The sequence below is a fragment of the Zootoca vivipara genome, chromosome 12 (genome assembly GCF_965207765.1).
Source record: "Zootoca vivipara chromosome 12, rZooViv2.hap1.1, whole genome shotgun sequence".
Classification (NCBI taxonomy): Eukaryota; Metazoa; Chordata; class Lepidosauria; order Squamata; family Lacertidae; genus Zootoca; species Zootoca vivipara.
In genome coordinates this window covers 8,246,282-8,264,759 of record NC_142595.1, presented here as the reverse complement: position 1 = coordinate 8,264,759, position 18,478 = coordinate 8,246,282, and the positions used below count along the sequence as shown (strand labels likewise).

At 45.4% G+C, this 18,478-nt stretch overlaps 1 protein-coding gene across 1 annotated transcript in view; it reads left to right on the top strand.

The window, feature by feature from the left end:
- The window catches only part of LOC118095109 (transmembrane protease serine 11A-like), a 61,788-nt gene that overhangs the window by 19,611 nt on the left and 23,699 nt on the right, over nt 1-18,478 (top strand). The window contains exons 2-6 of the mRNA XM_088654944.1: nt 265-485; nt 11,176-11,327; nt 13,814-13,935; nt 17,013-17,131; nt 17,975-18,042. Coding sequence (XP_088511070.1) covers nt 13,815-13,935; nt 17,013-17,131; nt 17,975-18,042 — 308 coding nt within the window. The 5' untranslated portion in view covers nt 265-485; nt 11,176-11,327; nt 13,814. The remainder of the gene's footprint in view (nt 1-264; nt 486-11,175; nt 11,328-13,813; nt 13,936-17,012; nt 17,132-17,974; nt 18,043-18,478) is intronic.

Here is an 18,478-nt window from a genome sequence, read left to right as displayed (position 1 = left end):
AGTGCCACCCGTGTCCCCCTTTTTTTGGATTACAACCCTTTTGGATTATGAACTTTTTTTTGGAGGCCCCATTGGCAAAAGCACACCTTGGGTTACAACCTGTTTTGGTTTACAAACGGACTTCCGGAACGGATTATGGTTGTAAACTAAGGTACCACTGTATTGTTGTTTACAAATGGAGGGGTGGGGTTCGTGTTGTTGGAATAGTTGCCATGTTTTGATGCTTGATCCCTCAAATGCTTCTTCCCCATCATGTCCCTCCAGATTTGGCACCTCCCTGAACCGGTCTGGTCACCGCAGAAAGAGATCTTGAGCTGCAGGCTGCCTTGTCTTGGATGAAGGGAGGAGCAAGACACAAAGTGATAACTCAGCATATTAGGTCACGTCCTTTGCATCAGATATCATCAAGCAACCTGGAGGTGATGTCAGGTCTAGAGGCAACTTCTTACTGAGGGCTTGCATGCTGCAGTGGTCAATGTGATCTGGTAGGTGGTTTTTATCCAGTAATAATAATAATAATAATAATAATAATAATAATAATAATAATAAATTGACAAGCTGGAGCGTGTGCAGGAGGGCAACCAAGATGAACGAGGGTCTGGAAACTAAGACTTTGAGGATCTGGGTATGTTTAGCCTGGAAAAGAGGAAAATGAGAGGTGATATGATAGCCATCTTCAAATATATTAAGGGCTGTCACATGGAAGAGAGAACATGCTTGTTTTCTCCCACTTTAGGACTCGAAAATGGCTTCAATTTACAAGAAAGGAGATTCTGGCTAAACATTCAGAAAAACTTTCAGATTGTTAGAGCTGTTTGGCAATGGAACAGACTCCCACAAGAGGTGGTGGACTCTCTTTCCTTGAAGGTTTTGAAGCAGAGGTTGGATGTCCGCCTGCCATGGATGCTTTAGCTAAGATTCTTGCCTTGCAGGGAGTTGATGACCCTCTCGGGATCCCTTCCAACTCTAAGATGCTATGGTTCTAAATGTGAAGTGGTTATGGGAAAACTGGACAATGGGACCTGGAGTTTGCATAGCCCTTCTAGAACCTTTTAGGTTCCCCTAGTTGGCGGAGTCCCACTGTATGAGTCTTCTGGGAGATGGGCAAGGGGCCTTTTCTTCTAACAGTTGAGTACAAGAGGAGGGAGAAAGCAGCACCTACTAAAACCTTCTTCAGTGGTACCTGGTTAAGAACTTAATTCGTTCCGGAGGTCCGTTCTTAACCTGAAACTGTTCTTAACCTGAGGTACCACTTTAGCTAATGGGGCCTCTCGCTGCCGCCACGTGGTTTTTGTTCTCATCCTGAGGTAAATTTCTTAACCCGGGGTACTACTTCTGGGTTAGCGGAGTCTGTAACCTGAAGCGTTTGTAACCTGAAGCGTTTGTAACCCGAGGTACCACTGTATTCCACACCACTGACAGAGGAACAAGAGCCCTGCTGTTCTCCTTCATATTTTGCAACTCTGCCAAGTTGGACAATGTCCTGTGGTCATATCATAGCTGGGCATCAATTGATTAGATTCAGAGGAGGTCCACCCCAGGCTATGGCATTGACTTCTGCCACCAGCAACAAATAACCGAATGGGGTTTGTGACTGGAGGAAAGAGCAATAAGTCGGGGTGGGGTAGGGTGGAACTGCAAATTACTGACATAAATCCCACTTGCATAACATGTGGTTGTATTTGAGTCTCGTGATTGCTGCTCTTCCTCGTCAGAATATCTCCTTCTTTTCCTAAAACTCAGTGTTTTTAGAAATGGGGGCACATATGTTCTCATGGGCAAATCGTGAAATGTTGCTAAGAATAGACGGAGGCCGCCACTAAGTTCTCCTTTGAAACAAGCAGTTGCTGTGGTTCAGCTGCCATTCATCTCAAAGCAGCTGACTCAGGAGACCTTCCCAGTGGATTACCACCAATTAAAGTTGAACTGCAGAGGCAAGTACAACTGCCTTCCTTATTCAGACTAAAGGTCAATCTAGTCCATTATTCTATCACCATTAATGGACAGACAGATGCAGCTGATAATATGCTGGGCATGAAGGTGATGGCCTTTCTCTGTTGGCTTGTCCTCAACTATTGGTGCCATTTTCTGCACCCCTTTATTTGCCATGCTTTCACACTGGGGTTTTTGTACCTACTCATCAGGCCACCATAAAACAAACAAACCTTCAACAGACAAAGGGAACTACATATTTGTCTCAAGTTAACGAAAGTGTGTGTGGTGTGTGGTGTGGTGTGGTGTTGTGTTGTGTGTGTGTGTGTTTAAAGCCCTATGCGGCTTAGGACCCTCATACCTACTGGACTGCCTCTCTTGCTATACCCCGCGGAGGACCTTAAGGTCCACAAATAACAACATTTTGGGGATCCCAAGCCATAAGGCATAGCTGCCAAGTATCCCGTTTCCGCCGGGAAAACCCCTTTTTTCCTACCGTTTCCTGGCGGTCTCCCGTTTAGTTTTTAATCCCGATATTCTCCCTTAAATCGGCTTCTGCCGGCGGCCATTTTTCTGGTGCCGCTTTGCCCTTCTATGGGCACCAGAAAATGGCGGCGCTGGCGCCGGAAGTCGCTTCCGCGCATGACCGGAAACGCGTAAAAGTGACTTCCGTTGGCGCTTTGCCCTTCTATGGGCACCAGAAAATGGCGGCGCCGGCGCCGGAAGTCGCTTTTACGTGTTTCCGGTCATGCGTGGAAGCGACTTCCGGTGCTGGCGCCACCATTTTCTGGTGCCCATAGAAGGGCAAAGCGCCACCGGAAGTTGCGTTCATGCAACTTCCGGTGTGCGCGCGCTGTCGATCCCGGATCTTTCCGTCCAGGACTTGGCAGGTATGCATAAGGTGGTTAGATTGGTCTCAACTAGGGCCAGGGCCTTTTCGGTACTGGCCCCGACTTGGTGGAACGCTCTCTCACAGGAGACCAGGGCCCTGCGCATAGCTGCCAAGTTTTCCCTTTTCTCGCGAGGAAGCCTATTCAGCATAAGGGAAAATCCCTTTAAAAAGGGGATAACTTGGCAGCTATGGCCCTGCGGGATTTGACATCTTTCCGCAGGGCCTGCAAGACGGAGTTGTTCCGCCTGCCCTTTGGGCTGGACTCAGTCTGACCTCTATGTTTTCCTCCCTCATGATTTTGATTTGGGCTACTTTAAAATGAGGCTGCATTTTAAAATTTTAAATTTGAACTGTATTTTAACCCGTATTTTAATTAATCGTTTTTCTCTCTTTTACGTCTTATTGTAATTTTACTGGTGGCAGCCACCCTGAGCCTGGTTTTGACTGGGGAGGGCGGGGTATAAATAAAAATTTATTATTATTATTATTAAACCTAAACTGAATTCCCTAAAAGCATAAACTTAAAATTCTCCCGTAATTATCCCTTAATTATCTCCTTGAGGATGATGTTCCTGCAGATAGAACATATGCCATCCAATCTTTGCAATGAACATATATATCTTGTCACTGCAGCAGGTAGATTACAGTCTTGTGGATGGACTTTGCTGCGTTGCTTGCTAAGATCTGTCCCAAGTAATGTTGCTCAGCATATAATACAGAGGGCACTATACAGTAGTGTGTGTGCAAGATCTTCAACCTATTTTTAAATCACAAGGGGAGCTATGCTCAGAAAGTCCCTTCCGGCATAGCAGGAGGGGAGGTTGCGGGCACCCACGAGCCCTTCACGTGCTGAGGGGATGGCTGCCATCCCCCCAGCCATTAGCTGTGCCCCGGGTGCAGCGCTCCCTGGTGCGTCCAATCCGGACGTCCCAGGGGGGCGTGGCTCACCAACTTAAGTGGGCGTGCAGCCGGGGCTCAATCTCTTTGTTCCTGCCCCAGCCGCTTCGGTTTTCCCGCCAGCCCTCCCTCTCTGCTTTTGACATTGCTATGGACCATACTTGCCAAGTTGCTGTCAGAGAAATAAGGGACCGGGCGGAAGTAGCAGACCGGAAGTAGCGCTGCCGCCATTTTGGAACTGGGCGGAGCATGCTCAGAAGTGACTTTTGATGCTGCTTTGCCTAGTTCCAAAATGTCCGCCGCGCCAGAAGTCGCACTGCAGCCATTTTGGAACTGGGCAGAGCAGCATCAAAAGTCGCTTCTGAGCATGCTCCGCCCAGTTCCAAAATGGCCGCTGCGCCAGAATAAACCGGGGGAAAACAAAAAAATCCGTTTTTTCAGCTAGGAACAGCTGGAAAACGGGGATTTCCCGGGGAATATGGGAGACTTGGCAGCTATGGTTGTCGTTGAGGGGCCTGGTAGGAATTTTCCCACTTGGCAAATTGGCTCTGGCCTGGTGGTTTTCACCTACCTCGTAGCAACTTGTCACAACTTTGGTTTGGGCGGTTAGGCATTGGAAGGTTACAGGTGGTGGTGGGGGGAGGTTGCTGCCATCACCTCCCCCAAAATGCTGAAGGGTACTCTCTTAAGGAGTCTGGGGGCGTGGCCATGTCTGAAGCCGTGGTAGGTGAGGGCCTAAGGCACGCCCCCTAGCGGTGGCCCCAGGGTGAGTTCCTAGATGATCTGCATTGCAGGGCTCACCCAACGGTGGTTAACCCTTCACAGACTGCCAGCACATCGGGCTGGAGTCGGATATAGTCGGTTAGATCCAATGCCTAAGCCAATACCTCTCTACATCCGTAATCAATAAAGTTGTGGCCTTTTATGCCCATTAACCTTATTCAACGTGTCCTGTGTCTTTATTTACTCCTGGAGGGATCTGGGTATCGCCACGCAATGTGGCTCATAACTTTGCAAAAGAGAGGCTTAGTGGGTTAGGAACAATTTATTGTTGATACCACTGGCTATTTGTTCTTGTGGACAGCAGATCATTGCATCCTCAGCTGTGGAGAGCAAAAATGGAGGAGAATAACTGAATCCACTGGTATTCAAAGTGCAATTCATTGTCAAGCCAACATGCTTGGAAGATAAAATGTGACTGTAGAGAAGAAAAGTCATATTTGAGAAGTGGCATATTTGAGAAGTGACTACTGTATTCCATGGTCCTTAGCCAATAATGGCTGATAGAAAAATTATGGAGATAGTGTTGTAGTGAAATAATATCTGAAATGCTGGCATGAGTTGTGATAGTTTTGTTTTCCATCTGTTCCCATCTTGTCTCCCCAACCCCCGCCTTCCTTGTACCCATTTCTCAATCCTAGAAATGGCACTACTGGTTGCATCTCCTGGTGGCCCCATGGCGTTCAGGAATATGCAATGATGGCAGGATGACATTATGTGCTGTGACATTACACCGATGTAACAGTTATCGTGCCTTGTTGCGTGTGTTCCCATACAACCATAATAAATTAAAGAGGAACTGGTGCTAATTTGCTGCATTTTTATGCTTCAGATGTTGAGCACCGATCCTTGACAAGAACATTCCAGTTTGCTAGGTGCCACCCTTAAAAAACAAACAAAAAAAACCCTCTCAGATCTACCCTGGAAGCAAATCTCAGTTTTTGAATTTGCATATCGAATTGAATTGTTTGTTTACTTGGACAAACACGTCATATCTCTAAAGAACTCTGGCTCCAACACTTGATGGAAAATCAAAGGAGACGAGTTCATTTACCATTTTGGCCCACGCTAATCCGGGTAAGCAACTCTGTCAATTTAAGCTGTTTCGGCATAATGAGGAATTTGCATCACAAATTCACGAGTTGCCCATTACAAATTCATGACTAATTTATAAGCAACAAAATGCTTGGTGAATTTGAATGCGAAGTTCACAGTTGCGAAAATAACGTGATTCTCTGTTCTGTTCTTCACAAAATAGCAAGTTAGTTTCTTTAAGTTCAGTAGGCCCCATTGTGCTTTGTCACAACATGGGTGTGATGTGGTTTTTGTTGTTGTTGTCATTACTGAACCCAATAAATTGTGAGAGAATGTGGGCAAGCCCTCACCAAGGATTTGCTTGAAATTACTCAAGACAAATACTGTAGCTAGTGTCTCCAGGTAGCTTTGTAATTTGAAGACAACATTGGATGAATCAGAGTGGGAAGTTCTCTGCTCTCATTAAAGTTCGAGCCAAACCAGGAACCGAAGACCTTCTATTTCAAGCCCAAAGTGTCTGGCAACATCTGGCACATCAGCTATTTTCTTTCTGTAAAGAATTCCGTACTCTTCATGATGTGCTGTGCTGAAAATGCCTTCCCTGTTTACTCACATCATTTCTCCATCAGTTAATGAGAAAAGAAACTGCATTTGAAAATTATCAAATTGGAGGTGAAATTGTAGTGGAATTCTTATTCAACATCTTTATCAATGACTTGGATGATGGGCTTGAGGGCATCCTGAGCAAGTTTGCAGATGACACTAAATTGGGAGGGGTGGCTAATACCCCAGAGGACAGGATCACACTTCAAAATGACCTTAACAGATTAGACAACTGGGCCAAAGCAAACAAGATGAATTTTAACAAGGAGAAATGTAAAGTACTACACTTGGGGGGGGGAAAATGAAAGGCACAATTACAGGATGGGAGACACCTGGCTTGAGAGCAGTACATGTGAAAAGGATCTAGGAGTCTTGGTAGACCACAAACTTGACATGAGTCAGCAGTGTGATGCAGCAGCTAAAAAAGCCAATGCAATTCTGGGCTGCATCAATAGGAGTATAGCATCTAGATCAAGGGAAGTAATAGTACCACTGTATTCTGCTCTGGTCAGACCTCACCTGGAGTACTGTGTCCAGTTCTGGGCACCGCAGTTCAAGAAGGATACTGACAAGCTGGAATGTGTCCAGAAGAGGGCAACCAAAATGGTCAAAGGCCTGGAAACAATGCCTTATGAGGAACGGCTTAGGGAGCTGGGTATGTTTAGCCTGGAGAAGAGAAGGTTAAGGGGTGATATGATAGCCATGTTCAAATATATAAAAGGATGTCATATAGAGGAGGGTGAAAGGTTGTTTTCTTCTGCTCCAGAGAAGCAGACACGGAGCAGTGGATTCAAACTACAAGAAAGAAGATTTCACCTAAACATTAGGAAGAACTTCCTGACAGTAAGAGCTGTTTGGCAGTGGAATTTGCTACCAAGGAGTGTGGTGGAGTCTCCTTCTTTGGAGGTCTTTAAGCAGAAGCTTGACAGGCATATGTCAAGAATGCTTTGATGGTGTTTCCTGCTCGGCAGGGGGCTGGACTGGATGGCCCTTGTGGTCTCTTCCAACTCTATGATTCTCATGGTCGGTGTGTGGTGTATTTCATTGTGCTTGCTTCACTTTTGAGGTAAAATCCTAAAAAACAAACAAACCTCAACAACCTCAACCCTGAGAAAAGCTCAACAACTTTGGCCCTCTTTGAAAAAAGTTTGGGCACCACTGCTTTAGAGTGTGTTACTAATGTTGTCTCAAAAGGCTACAGCTCTCAAAGGAATTATTTGGGAGGTGGCAGTTGTTGTTTTTCAAGTGGCGGCTTAAAGTTGCGATCTGATGCACACCTTCTGTAAGAGTAGCCGCCCCCGCCCCCCAATGGCTGAATAAACATGCTTGGAATTGTGCTGTGCATCTGGCAAGAAACAGGTTCTCGAATGGGGTCAGAGTAGTGCTTAGGGCAGCTGAGGTTAGGAAAAATGTGTTTTGAGGCAATGTTGGCTGCCCATACCTTGTGGCAGTGTTTTCCAAGACTTGCAAATAATTGAGGCGCACTTCTTTTTTGAGGCTGTGCGCATGCTCCCGTTTACTCTCTATTGAGTGTGCTCCCACTGCTAGTTTGGCAAGCTGCGTGCGCACGGTGTTAAGTCACATATCTATCTATACTGAATATAAAATAAAAAAAATTCCTTCAGTAGCACCTTAAAGACCAACTAAGTTTTTATTTTGGTATGAGCTTTCGTGTGCATGCACACTTCATCAGATACACTGAAACAGAAGTCACCAGACCCTTATGTATATTCAGAGGGTGAGGGGTGGGGGTGATGGGAATGGGTGATGGGCTGATAGGAGTGGTAAACCTGTTGATGACTGTTAACGACCAGTAGAAACCAGTGGAGAACACTTCAATCTCCCAGGACATTCTATACAAGATTTCAAAGCAGCTGTTTTATTACAGAAAAATTTCAGAAACAGACTGGAAAGTGAAGTTGCAACTCATTAGCAAGCTTAAAACCATGGAGCCATTCTTATCTCATTATACATGATCAAGCTTTCTTTAGCGCCTCAGCCCTTGCTTCCCCCCCCCCCAGGACCAATTGCAGTCATCAACAGTCATTAACAGCCATCTACAGGTTTACCACTCCTATCAGCCCATCACCCATTCCCATCACCCTCACCCTCTGAATATACATAAGGGTCTGGTTATCTGATGAAGTGTGCATGCACACGAAAGCTCATACCAAAATTAAAACTTAGTTGGTCTTTAAGGTGCTACTGAAGGAATTTTTTTTATTTTGTTTCGACTCAGACCAACACGGCTACCTACCTGTAACTATACTGAATATATCTTTCCTTCTTACAAAACACTGTGTTTTGCTGTGTCTTCTTCCCCAACAACCAGCTTCAGTCCAACTCTCAGAGCCTAGTCCAACACTTGAACCACTAACACCACACTGGCTGGTAATGATGAGCTAGTAAAGTGTAGACAGCCGAAATGAAAACTAGAGGCAAATGTGAAGCACTCAACATAGCAGTGAAGCCTTTGGAGCTTGTAAGAATTACAGTCATACCTCGGTTTAAGTACGCTTCGGTTTGAGTACTTTCAGTTTAAGTACTCCGCGGACCCGTCTGGAACGGATTAATCCACTTTCCATTACTTTTAAAGGGAAAGTTCGCTTCAGGTTAAGTACGCTTCAGGTTAAGTACAGACTTCCGGAACCAATTGTGTACTTAAACCGAGGTACCACTGTATTCCCTTCCCTGCTTACGTTATTGATCTGCGAGTGCCTCCTGGGCTAGAAGGTGGAAAGCGTAGAGCTGTGATTAATGTCACGAGCGATGGACGAACCTCCCCTAAGTGCAGGTAATTCGTCTGCATCTCGCATCAAGAGAGGCTATGTACACGTTGTGAATTTAAAGCACATGGCATCCCCCAAATTATAGCTATGTGAGGGGTAATTTATCATTTCCAGGATTTTGGGGGGTGCAAACGGCTGCAAACACACAGTAAATTCCAGTCTTGACAAGCCCCAGGTTCGCTGAAGGACAGCCTGCCCCAAAATGGACCCGTAAGATCACCTTGATCATCTGGAGAAAATCTGCTTGTGGCACCGCACCCTACAGACGATCATAGGTCAGTGACCCTAAAATGGGCATTTCCCTTGTGTTGCCCCTGCTCTGTGCAATGCCCTTTCCTCTGCCGTGTGTGAAGGAGCAACCAGCAGTTGCTTCAGATGTTTTGCGAAGCCTTGTATTTTTGCTCAGGCTCTTTCTGACCCGGCGTGTTGGACACGGGTGCATGTGTATGAGCACCCTGAATTTCTGTTTTGCTTATTTTGATATCCTTTTATATTGTTTTGTTGGTTTTAGGGTGTATTTTTGTTTTAATGAATATCAGTTTTTTTAAAAAATAAAATAAAATAAATATTACAATAAATATTGTATTTAGCGTACACTTGAAGAAAGTGTCCCTCCATCTTAGGAGCTGAACTGGAAGAATAACCAGATGTGAGCTCCTGTGTGACTTACCCTGTAAGATCCCTATCAGAATTTGGTCCTTGCCAGCTCTAGCTGCCAGAACTATGGCTATGTCAAGGAGGTTGTGAACAAGTTCAGGCTTTGGAACATTTGCAGATCACACATAAACAAATGAGAACAGGTTGTATCCAGGTTGTATTGTTCACACTTCCACTTGTTCTGCGCCTAAAAAGCATGGGTCTTAGCTGTGTTGCCTTTGCCTGCCGCTAGGGTTGCCAACCGCCTTGTATAATAACAATTGTATAACACAATTGATTCCGGAAGTCTGTACTTAACCTGAAGCGAACTTTCCCATTAAAAGTAATGGAAAGTGGATTAATCCGTTCCAGCCGGTCCGCGGAGTACTTAAACTGAAGCGTACTTAACCTGAAGTGAACTTTCCCATTGAAAGTAATGGAAAGTGGATTAATCTGTTCCAGACAGGTCCGCAGAGTACTCAGCCTGAAGCGTACTTAACCCAAAGTATGAGTGTAATTGGTTCTGGAAGTCCGTACTTAACCTGAAGCGTACTTAACCTGAAGCGAACTTAACCTGAAACGAACTTTCCCTTTGAAAGTAATGGAAAGTGGATTAATCCGTTCCAGGCGGGTCCGCGGAGTACTTAAACTGAAAGTACTCAAACCGAAGCGTACTTAAACCGAGGTATGACTGTACAGGATTGTCCCTTTTTTCAGTGCAAAGAATGCTATGTCCTGTATTGATTCAATACAGAACACAGTTTGTCCTGTATTTCCCCTAATCCCATGCTGCTGCTCCTGCTGCGTTCTCTCTCTCTCTCTCTCTCTCTCTCTCTCTCTCTCTCTCTCTCCTCTCCTCTCCTCTCCCTCCCTCCCTCCCTCCCTCTCCCTCTCCCTCTCCCTCTCCCTCTCCCTCTCCTTCTCCCTCTCTTCCCTCGGTTCCTCCCTTTCCTTTTTCCTCCTCGCTCCCTCTCCTCATCCTGCCCCCAAGGAGGAGCAAACCAGGGTGAGGCTTTCATGCTGTCCTTCCCAGCGGCAGAGCATATGCCCGCGCTGCCCAGGGTGGGACGTGCTCCCAAGGGGGTTGGGGCTCATTATGCCATGGAAAATAATTAATATCTGATGCAGGGTACTCTGGGAAGAGGCTACCTGGCTGTTTTCCTAGTCAAAGCTAGGAGCCCAGATTCCTTAATGTTCTTCACCTAACAACAGATTTATATGCCAATTACAGTGAAATGACCTAACCACTGAAATTGTTGACAGCATATTCTTGGAGTTAGCACCATTGCCTTGCCTGGATTCTCTTCTGCTCACCCAGTCATTGTCGTCTTCTTTGGTGATCACTCATAGCCGAGTAAGATTGTCTTCCATAAGCACGATTTTAACAATGGGTCTGTAAGGGCAGCTGCATTAGACAGTGCCAAAAATTAGGCGATGCGTCACAAAGAGGAGGGGAAAAGAGGACACGGATTTGCATTAATCGTATATGTGCTAATCTATTGATGTAAATTAAAAAAACAAAACGCTTGCAGTCATTTAAATAGAAGTAAAAGGCATCCCATAATAGTGGAGAAGACTGTGACCAGATGAGCTGCTTTGTTTGTTGTCCAGGTGCCGACTCATGATGCACAACTTCAAGGCCCCTTCTGCTGTCCCGTCTTCAAGCTCTTTATCTTTAAACCAGACTTAGACCGGAAAGCGCTTCAAACAGAGGACTGCTTCACGTGGAGAACTGTCCCTTGATAGCCCTTCAAGAGTAGAAGGTAAGGTAATATGTCCATAGCCCTAGTTTTACTCAATTTTCTGGTTGATGCCTGCATTCTGGAGCAAGAGACATTTCCAAGCACTTTTCTTAGACAGTCCCACTCTCAAGGTACATTATAGTCATCCAATCTGGGTGTTGCTACAGTATGGATGATTGTGGCCAAACTAGGACATCAGCTGAACTGTACAGCACACCAGTAGAAATATCCCCCAGAGTCATCTGAAAACCATTTGGATCCATCAGTCTAAGGGTTGACTACTGAAATTGGTCCCTTATCCCCTGCAGAATTTTGAGGATGCTAATGGGCCACACATCACCAAATGATGATCTGGCCATGCCAATGAAGCATATCTATGTTCCTGAGTCAAAATCTCAGATCACCTCCCTCCTGTCCAGTACAAAGCACCAAATCAAGGATGTGACCTGCCGAATGTGTAAGATCAGATGAGATGATCTGAGACAGACCCATGGTTGCAATGGAGGCCATGAAATCCTGACAGAGGGAGCCTTGTCATAGATGAGGTTCCCTCAAATCAGCCAGTCTAGGTTCTTCCAACAGCACCCTCAAACTATCTCCATCAGCTCAGACACAGAAACTGTTCGCAGTGGAACAGATGGCATCCTAAGAGAATGTCTATCTTGTCTCAAGACAGCCAGTGTGGTGTAGTGGTTAAGAGCGGTAGACTCGTAATCTGGTGAACCGGGTTCGCTTCCCCGCTCCTCCTCCACATGCAGCTGCTGGGTGACCTTGGGCTAGTCACACTTCTCTGAAGTCTCTCAGCCCCACCCACCTCACAGAGTGTTTGTTGTGAGGGAGGAAGGGAAAGGAGAATGTTAGCCACTTTGAGACTCATTCAGGTAGTGATAAAGCGGGATATCAAATCCAAACTACTACTACTACTACTACTACTACTACTACTACTACTACTATTACTACTACTCTTCTTCTTCTTCTTCTTCTTCTTCTTCTTCTTCTTCTTCTTCTTCTTCTTCTTCTTCTTCTTCTTCTTCTTCTTCTTCTTCTTCTTCTCAGCACCAGGTACAGAAAGGTTTCGGGGCAGAAATCTGGTGAAGGAGATGGGATTGTGGTAAACTCTTCTCTCAGCCCATCGAGCCTTGTCTAATACTGTGCGACAATACTTGTTGGGGAAAATTGAGCAAGGCAAACCTCTCACTCATGCCAGGTCACTATGTTCATCCAGAATTCTTGGCATCACATGTCTTACCAGCATTGACTGATTTTACATTAATCCACTAGTACTACTAAGATACATAACTAATAGGCCAAGCAGGGAGCCCCAGGCTCAGAGAGGGCTTCACAGCCCACAGCTGTCTGATCTCCTTTCTCCTTTCTTGGTCCATTCATGATTCATCTCCAACCACCAACACACTACCAAGCACAGGACTAGCCTTCTCACTCACTTGAATTCCAAGACAACCCCACCCCACATAATTCACATTTGCATTCCTGTACTGATTCTCAGTCTCCTCTACTAGTTTCCTAGTAGAGATTTGAATATTTTTCTTTTAATGTAATAATGCTTAACAATTGAACTCACAGTAGACGTCTATCTGGTGGGGGAGATATGATGGAGAGGGTGGAATGCATGGAAGGAACCTCTCAGAATGGGTGCATGTTACTTTTATTTTTTTAATAAAAAATTCACACAAAGGCAAAAGAGCAAGAAAACAAAAGGGACATTCTTGGTAACTGGAGACACATGTTTGCTCGGACAATTAACAGTCATGTATGGGAGAGAAAAGGGCTGCCTCTGCTGGTCCTATACCAGGCATCCCCAAACTTCAGCCCTCCAGATGTTTTGGACTACAATTCCCATCTTCCCCGACCACTGGTCCTGTTAGCTAGGGATCATGGGAGTTGTAGGCCAAAACATCTGGAGAGCCGCAGTTTGGGGATGCCTGTCCTATACCATGGCTTAGCTGTGGGCCCTCCACCCCCTGACAACTGGGGGAGGACATGTCTATAGAGGGGAGCCTACTCTGCAAACATAAGGACCCTACTCTGAACACAGAGGTTCTGAATAAGAAATGCAGAGCAGCCCCCCTTTCATGTACGTGCTCCCATCCCCCAATTCATGAACAGCGAGGGGACGCAATTCATGAACAGTGAGGGGACGAGATGTATATCTGGAACCAGCAATGTGTGGTGAGACCCTGCTCTCCCCCTCATGTGATCATGACTTGCATAAGGGCTTTGAAAGCTCATAGGATCTAAGTGAAAGTGATAGCCATTTCACTTAAGTTTTCATGGGCAGATAATTCATTGCATGGGAGACCTTTTTAATGTACTTACTGAATTCTAAGATAACGGTTTACAAGTAGCCCTGTCTGCAAACATAGTGGGCATTTAAAACATGATTGAAAACTCATGCTATTAATCTCTTACTTCATCGTGGAGGGGTGCCAATCTCCCCACTCTGTGGTTTCACCTTTAATTCTCTCATTTTTGCCCACTTCTCTCAGAATGGCTAGGACGGAAACAAGAACGAGATACCTGGAGCCTTGGATGATTGCGCTGATTGTCCTAGCAGCGTTTGCAATCGTAGCCCTTGTTGTTGGCCTGCTTGTTTATTTTTTGGTATACGGTGAGTGCATCCGTTGTTAACAATCCGTCTGGTCTGAACTGCTCTCTATTTTCAAGCTTTTCTACTGTCAAAATGGTCTCAACCAGGCTTTGTGATCAAGACAACCTCTCGCCCAGGGCATATGGCATGCACAAGCGTGTGCTTTGAGGTTCTGCAGGGTGCTGTCGTCTCCCCAGTGCTGTTTTACATCTATATGAAGCCATTGGGAGTGGTCATGAGGAATTTTGGAGCGCAGTGTCTCCATACGCCAGTGGTGGCGAACCTTTTAGAGACTGAGTGCTCAAACTGCAAACCAAAACCCACTTATTTATCGCAAAGGGCCCAGAGTTGTTGAGATTTTCGTTGAGTTTTTTTTTGGGGGGGATGCCCAAAGTTGTTGAGCTTTTCTGGGGGGAGCTGCTGACCAAGATTTTGGAGCTTTTTTTGGGAGGGGGGCATTGCACAAAAGTTGCTTTGCTTTTGGGGGGGGCGAAGCTGCTGAGCTTTTGGGGGGGGAGAGAACAGAAATAAATGACAAATAATACATTCGCTGGAACTAATGTGCAGCACCGACATTGCGCCAAAAAAACCAGCACAATAAGGGTTAAAAAACGCCAAAAGCGCCAAAAACCCAGCACAATAAGGGTTAAAAAACGAATGCTGTTATGCCCAGTCAGAAACAGCCACTGATGCAGCAAATTGAAAAATAGACCAATTGCCGAACATAATCTCTGGCTAGCAGCAAAAAAGATAAAAGATTAAAATAAATTTAAAAATCATGTGCTGTATGGGTCGCAGTGCCTCTGAAGGAGCAAATGCATAGCTTGGGGATACTCCTGGATACGTCTTTGTCACTAGAGGCCCAAGTGTTGCTAGGAGTGCCTTTTACCAGCTCTTTTACCAGCTCTGTCTGGTTCACCAACTATGGCTGTTCCTGGAAAGGGATAGCCTGGCCATTGTAGTCCTTGTGTTAGCAACCTTGAGGCTGGACTACGGCAATGTGCTCTATGTGGGGCTGCCCTTGGACCCAGTTCAGAAACTCCAGCTGGTTCAGAGTGAATCAGCCAGACTGTTTATGGGGGCATCTGGCTGAGAACCATTGTGAGATAGATAGATATATATAGATGATAGATAGATGGATAGATAGATAGATATGGTAGATGATAGGTAGGTAGGTAGGTAGATACACTGTTTTACAATTTTAAAAATTCATTTTACATCCTTAAGATATCAATGACTTTCCTCCTTCTCTTTCCATTGTTCATTTTGTTGTTGATGTTGTTGTTGTTGTTGTTGTTGTTGAGTCGTTTAGTCGTGTCTGACTCTTTGTGACCCCATGGACCAGAGCACGCCAGGCACTCCTGTCTTGCACTGCCTCCCGCAGTTTGGTCAAACTCATGTTCGTAGCTTCGAGAACACTGTCCAACCATCTTGTCCTCTGTCGTCCCCTTCTCCTAGTGCCCTCAATCTTTCCCAGCATCAGGGTCTTTTCCAGGCAGTCTTCTCATCTCATGAGGTGGCCAAAGTATTGGAGCCTCAGCTTCAGGATCTGTCCTTCCAGTGAGCACTCAGGGCTGATTTCCTTCAGAATGGATAGGTTTGATCTTCTTCCTTCAGAATGGATAGGTTTGATCTTCTTCCTTCAGAATGGATAGGTTTGATCTTCTTCCTTCAGAATGGATAGGTTTGATCTTCTTCCTTCAGAATGGATAGGTTTGATCTTCTTCCTTCAGAATGGATAGGTTTGATCTTCTCAAGAGTCTCCTCCAGCTTCAAAAGCATCAATGATTCAAAAGCATCAATTCTTCGGCGATCAGCCTTCTTTATGGTCCAGCTCTCACTTCCATACATCCCTACTGGGAAAACCATAGCTTTAACTATACGGACCTTTGTAGGCAAGGTGATGTCTCTGGTTTTTAAGATGCTATCTAGGTTTGTCATTGCTTTACATATCATAAATCCCTGCATATTTTACAAAAACTGTGCCATTCAGTATTCCATTATTGCATCCACCAAAACTTATTTACACTGTTGAATTTATCTGAATGCTGACAGCGTTTTCAGCTGTATACTATTATTTCCCATATACTGTATTCAATAAACGTTTTTCAATGTTCTTTAAACGTATGTTCTTCTTGTTCTCTTATTCTATATGTTAAGTCTGCAAGTTGTACATATCCTGTCAACTTAAGTTTCCATTCTTCTTTGGTTGGGACTCTGCTCGCTTTCCATTTTGGGGCTAAGAAAACACGAGTCACAGTAGTAGCATACATAACCTTTTTTGACACCTGGGCATTTCAGTCTGAGATCATTTGCAAGAACATCCTGGTTTGCTCAGTGCGTCAGTCTCATCTGACCAAAAACCAAACCTTTAGTGTCATCAGTTCAGTATTATGAAATATTCTGCCAATGGAGACTCAAGTAGGCACCTTCTGTGCCAACTTGAAATGCCTGCGGAAAACTTTTTTATTCCACCAGGTCTATGCAGGCAATGAACTTCCCACGACAATTAGCTGATTTCTGATTGTAACTTTTTGTCTATGCTTTTATTGTATGGTTGTATGGGTTATTACTGTAAACTGCTGTGATACTTTTTTTATGAATAGCGGTAAACAAATATTTTTTATGGACAAATAAATGTGCTTTAAATGTATGGTGTATGTATGCAGCCTGGGGCACCGTACATATTTCTGGGCAAATGAAGAGCAGGGGGCAGCCACTTCGCTACTCTCCCTTCTCTGCAGAGAGAGATATGAAAGCGCTCTGTTTCGAGAGTTAAAATGCATCTTGCTGCTTCTCACACTGGATTGCCGAAAACCCCAAAGCAGGCATTCCCAAACTCGGCCCTCCAGATGTTTTGGGACTACAACTTCCATCATCCCTAGCCAACAGGACCAGTGGTCAGGGATGATGGGAATTGTAGTCCCAAAACATCTGGAGGGGTGAGTTTGGGGATGCCTTCCCCAAGGCCTTCTAAGCCCCGAGCACCTTTGTCAGGGACTCCTCACCTCTGCGCCACGATCTTGTAGATAACATGGGGTGAAGAAAAGAGAAGATGAGCATTGTTTAATGTATCCCCCCCTCTTCCTTTGCTGCAGATCAGAAGTTGTTCTTTTACAATGCTTCCTTTAGAATCAGTAATGTGCCGTACCAACCGAGTTTGCAAAAACAGACCTCAACAGAATTTAGAGACCTGAGCTCCACCATTGAGACTATGGTAAGTGAGAATGGCTTGCTTCCTTTCTCCCTCCCTCATTCTAAACGCCACTTTTTGTGCAAAAAGAAAAAATAACTGACGAAAGCTGGGGAGACATGAGGAATAAACCAGATTGCCTAGGCAAAGCAATCTAGAATCTGATGCAGAGTTAGCAAGGGCTATTCTTGTAAGCCTGGCCATAATTTTAGCGGGATCATGGAGTATTCTTTTTCTCTCAGCTGTTTTATTTTATTTACCAGCCATATGTTACTATCCTTAAAAAAGCACCCATAAACCCTAAACCTTCTTTGTAAATTGTGAAATAAAAAGTAAAAGTAAAGGGACCGCTGACCATTAGGTCCAGTTGTGACCGACTCTGGGGTTGTGGCACTCATCTCGCTTTACAAGCCAAGGGAGCTGGCGTACAGCTTCCAGGTCATGTGGCCAGCATGACTAAGCCGCTTCTGCCGAACTAGAGCAGCGCACGGAAATGCCGTTTACCTTCCCGCTTGGAGCGGTACCTATTTATCTACTTGCACTTTTTGGCATGCTTTTGAACTGCTAGGTTGGCAGGAGCTGGGATCGAGCAATGGGAGCTCACGCCATTGTGGGGATTCGAACCGCCAACCTTCTGATCAGCAAGCCCAAGAGGCTAAGTGGTTTAGACCACAGCGCCACCTGCGCTGTACAGCATGACAAACACCACACGACGATGATTTTTTAAAAAAATAGCTAAGTTTACAGAGATTGCAAGTTATTTCAATTAATTTTGTGACGCGGAGATTTTCAAATGTGTGTGATATTTCTTTGAGGCGTACTGGGATGCACTTGCCTAACATCCTTTTCCTTCCTTCCTTTCAACAGATTAATCAGGCATTTGAAGGTACTCCGTTGAAAAAAAGGAAGATCAAATCGCAAGTCGTAAATCTACGGTATGTAAAGCAAATGTTTTATGGCCAAAAGTGAAGTTCGGAATAAATTTAACTGTAAATCAGCTTGCCCAAGATGAATTTAGACACTGAATTGGCCTCCTTTAGTAGCAACGGGGGACCTTTTTTCTGAATTCATTCTTGGGGGCTGCACTTCCATGCCAGGAGGGGATATGGCCACCCCAATCCCTGGTCAGATTGATCTGATGATGAGGAAGGAGTAGGGGCGTGGCTAGCATTTGGAGCGACGGGGGCGGGGTGATCCACCCAGGGGGGGCGGTGAGACACACTGCCCATGGAGTCCGCCTGGTGGACGCAAGCCCCACGTTGCCATTTTGGGCAGCGCAGGGCCCTGACCCACCGCGTCACTCCCATGAGAGATGCGTGGCTCAGGCGCGCTGCAGCCAGGCCCTGCGGTAAGTGCCACCCCCCGCGGTGT